At 38.1% G+C, this 3,994-nt stretch overlaps 1 protein-coding gene across 1 annotated transcript; it reads right to left on the reverse strand.

Moving 5' to 3' along the window:
- Positions 1–668: 668 nt before the first annotated feature.
- LOC116001685 (AT-hook motif nuclear-localized protein 20-like) lies at positions 669–3,863 on the reverse strand. The gene is made up of 2 exons (XM_031241586.1): positions 2,432–3,863; positions 669–982 (listed from the first exon to the last, which is right to left on the reverse strand). The coding sequence occupies exon 1, from the start codon at positions 3,331–3,333 to the stop codon at positions 2,482–2,484; it is 852 nt and encodes a 283-aa protein (XP_031097446.1). The 5' UTR covers positions 3,334–3,863; the 3' UTR covers positions 669–982; positions 2,432–2,481.
- Positions 3,864–3,994: the final 131 nt, after the last annotated feature.

Consider the following 3,994-nt stretch of genomic DNA (forward strand, 5'->3'; position numbering starts at 1 on the left):
CTTAAGCAATAAAAATTGAACCACTAAACCAAATAAACTAAAAACTCAATCTGGTTGATTCATGTGAACATACAAAGACAAATTAGAGTTCACAACAAAATAATTGAGCTAAATAGAGAAATATATAAAATATTAAAACGCCAATCCAATAATCGGATAATGATTGAAGTTAATAATGATTATTATAAATTGATTTATAGCTGTCCAATGAACTAATTGTAAATATATATAATAAACAAGATGAATGTGTTCTCTATTACACAGGAATGGAGTTTGCCCAATATATCACCGAAAAATGATGGATGTGTTTTAATCCTAATTCAAAAAGTTAACTTGTACATTCTAGTCTTTCTTTTTCTTATTTTTAAATTTTTTTTAGCTCAACTAATGAATAAAATCACAATTTCTCAACCTTTTAATTATTAAAACGCATCGATACAATTAGTGTTGGTGGGATAGTTACAAATATGAGTGATGTCGTTCAAGATGGGCTTCGTGTTTTGGAGTACAACGAAGGGAGTGAGACCTATTATGCAATGGCTGTTAGAATCATCAATCAGTATGGCATGATTGTGATTCGTAAATTTATCTACCAGTTTTTTCAAGTATTAAAAAAATTATTCAAATTTATGATCCTCTTTAGTACAAATTATTCGTCATTAACAAGATGATAAACTTGATCCTGCATAACATTAACATTACAAATTATTTTACTCATTAATTAACATGGTGTTACATCATATTCAACTAAATAAAAAACAAAGTGATATTGCATATATACATATAGAAGCTATTAGTAAATCTTGATAAGATTTTGTGTCTAGCTAGTTGACCACCATGAAACGAAGCAGAAAATTAAATATATCAATCTTTCATCACCAACATAATCACTACACCACCACCACTACTACATGCTTATTTCAATGCTTTAATTTCCAGGTGATTCAAATCCTTTATTAAAATCTCCATGTCAACAATAAACCTGCATCATCAAACCACCAAAATCATGCAATTTCTCAGTCAAAATTTGCATCCCATCCGGAAGTATTCTATATATAATACTCCCGTCACATGTTCTTTACTAATAAGATGAAAGAATTCGAAAGAAGAAACAAAATGAGTCGACCACTAATATCATGGTGACCTGTTATCACGGAAAGAAATATAATACAAAATAAAATAAAAGTAAATCTAACATAACTCATATATATCTATAGTATCTTCAAGACTTCAAGACTCCAACTAATATGTCACTTAGAGCTCTCTAATGGAGTAGTAATAAATAATAAGCAACTTGTTCAGATCATAAGGGTGGTTCAAGGTTCTTTCAACCCCACTTAGTTCTGGCAGACAAGCTTAAATATTTTGCATTATTGTGATACATGGGGCTATATACACATATATTATATACAACACTATCAATATATACAATAAGACAATAAGAGATGCCTTAAGGGTTGATCGAGCGAGTAGATCATGACTTTTGTAGCTAAAGTTACGTCACAAATCTTTCTAGTGAGGCTTAAAGTTTTGATCAAAGTAAAAAGGAAAGAAAAGAAAAGAAAAAAAACACACACACAAGAAAGAATAGAGATGGTTTTCATTTTACTAAAGAAGAGCATGAATATAATAACATAAAGACACATTTTAATTAGAAGATGATGAAAATGGGAGAAGATTAACAAGGTGTGTGTCTATACATAAATACATACATATATATATATATATATATATATATATATATATATATATATATATATACTAATTCAAATGCGGGCAATGCTTCTCAGTTCTCCACATAATAGTGCATTTCTGAACACTGTGTGGTGTATTTATGTGTATTAATGGTGAATGATCGCACGACCGCACAAGAAGCATTGTCCCTGCACGGGCACGCATATANAGAAGCATTGTCCCTGCACGGGCACGCATATATATATATATATATATGTATGTGTGTATATGTATATGAGATAAAATTTAAGGAATAATTTAGGAAATAAAGGATGTTTAAATTTATTGCAAAGTGAAAACACAATATATATAATGGTAGCAATCAAGAGGTAATTTACAACGGATCATAAGCCTACACTCTCTCTTCTTCCACTCCATCCCAGATATATAAACTACAACATTCCACTCCATCCTATATATATAAACTACAATAATAGAACCCCAGCAAGTCAAGTTCTCCTGTTAATTTTATTAACCACAAAGTTACAAGTTCAACACCTAACGGAGCAGCGTATTGATCTTTCTAGTTTAAGCCAATGTCGAATTTTATCATCAAGTGCACAATTTCGGATAGTAGCTGCGAGTTTCCATAATAACTCAAACAAAAAAACTACAATACTCCATTTTCATACACATATATAGATAGAGATGTATCTATAACCTAGGTAGAAAAGCAAACACTTAGTATGTTACATACCTTGTTGTGTTCTCTTCATGGTCCTAAAGTTCTTGAGATTCTTGATGGCCTTAGAAATTGGAGAGCCGAGGATGTTGCCAAGCATAGGCATCATGAGGACTCAATTGCGCTCCATGAGGAAACAGATTTGGTGTGAGGTTGTATAGAGGTAGGGAAGAGGAGGGTTCCGGCAGGCCGTGGTGGTCCGCTCCGGCCGGCGGCGGCGGCGGAGGGGACTCAATAGGGAATTGCGCGGCGGAGTCCGGCGGGTCGTCTTCAAGAATCGGCAATCTTTCATAAGTGGCGTTAGCGAAGGTGGCGGCGATGACCATGACGGGTCCGGCGGCCACGAGCGGGCCCACCACGCTCCCGCCAACCACCTGGCCCTGAACGCCGGCCAAGTACACCGTGAGCCCGGTGGCGCCGGGCGGGGACGGCCCGGGGAGGAACGTCCCGGCCAACGACAGAATCTCGAACCGACCTTGCAGCATCACGGCGGCGCCGGCCGCCGTGGGCTGCCGAAGCGTCACGTTGGCGACGGCGCCGTTGCCGCTGAGGACGCAAACGCCTCTCTGCCGCCGCCGCGCGAACTGCGCTATGCTCTCCGCCACGTCCGTCCCGCCGGCGATCTCCATCACGTGACTCCGCAGCCCGTTCGGGGTGTCGCGCGTGACGAAAATCGGCGGTTTCGGCTTGTTTTTCGACCCCGGCGGCCGCCCCCTCGGCCGCTTTGTGCCCACTTCAAGAACCGCCCCTTCTCTACACTCATCTTCTTCTTCATTATTATCATAATTCTCTCTGCTCTCTTCATTACTATTATCGCCATTATTGTTGCTTTCGGTAATCAAGGAGAGCTCTTTGGTGAGTAAAGGCGAGCAAATCCCCGCCGCCGCCGGCAAGCCCACCTGTCCACCCCACCACATCTTCGCCAGACTGAAGATCAGACTCACAACTCCGATCAAACTTTATAGTCTACAGATTCAAGAGTAAAACTACAGAAAACAAGAAATGGAATAGCTTAGCTCTCTTTTAATGCATTATATTATATATATAGACACATATATACATATATAGTAAGGGGGAGGGGTGGGGTGGGGTATAAAAGAGATGGAATTAGATGCAGCCGGTGTATTTCATGGAATCAAGTAAAGGAGAAAGGTTCCCCACGGTAAGTTTATAGGTGGTAGATTTTGGGTAAAGACCCAAGATCTAGCCCCGACAATAGTGTGGGAGTTACACTTAAATATGGTGGGCTCTTTGTGCACAGAAAACATTGATCCCTTCATCTAATGGACAACTGAATCACCATGATTTACGCATCTAATGAACAGTTGAATCACCATGGCTTACTCATCTAATGGACAGCTAAATCACTATAATTTACTCATTCGCTATCCTGTCAGGGCCTCGAGGACGATGGAATTGAATTTAATTAGCCTTTTGTGAACAAGGGAGAAAGAATTGATGATGACAATATAGAAGCTAGCTAGGGTATGTGATGATGTATGTATTATAGTTATATCAAGAACTTTTTTTTTTTTTTTAAAAAAAAGAAAACAAAAACAAAAACAAAAAAAAAAAAAA

This window comes from Ipomoea triloba, chromosome 13, assembly GCF_003576645.1.
Source record: "Ipomoea triloba cultivar NCNSP0323 chromosome 13, ASM357664v1".
NCBI classification, from domain to species: domain Eukaryota; kingdom Viridiplantae; phylum Streptophyta; class Magnoliopsida; order Solanales; family Convolvulaceae; genus Ipomoea; species Ipomoea triloba.

Excerpts from the sequence above, each read along its gene's own strand:
- LOC116001685 (XM_031241586.1), bottom strand. The coding sequence starts at position 3,333 with ATGTGGTGGGGTGGACAGGTGGGCTTGCCGGCGGCGGCGGGGATTTGC.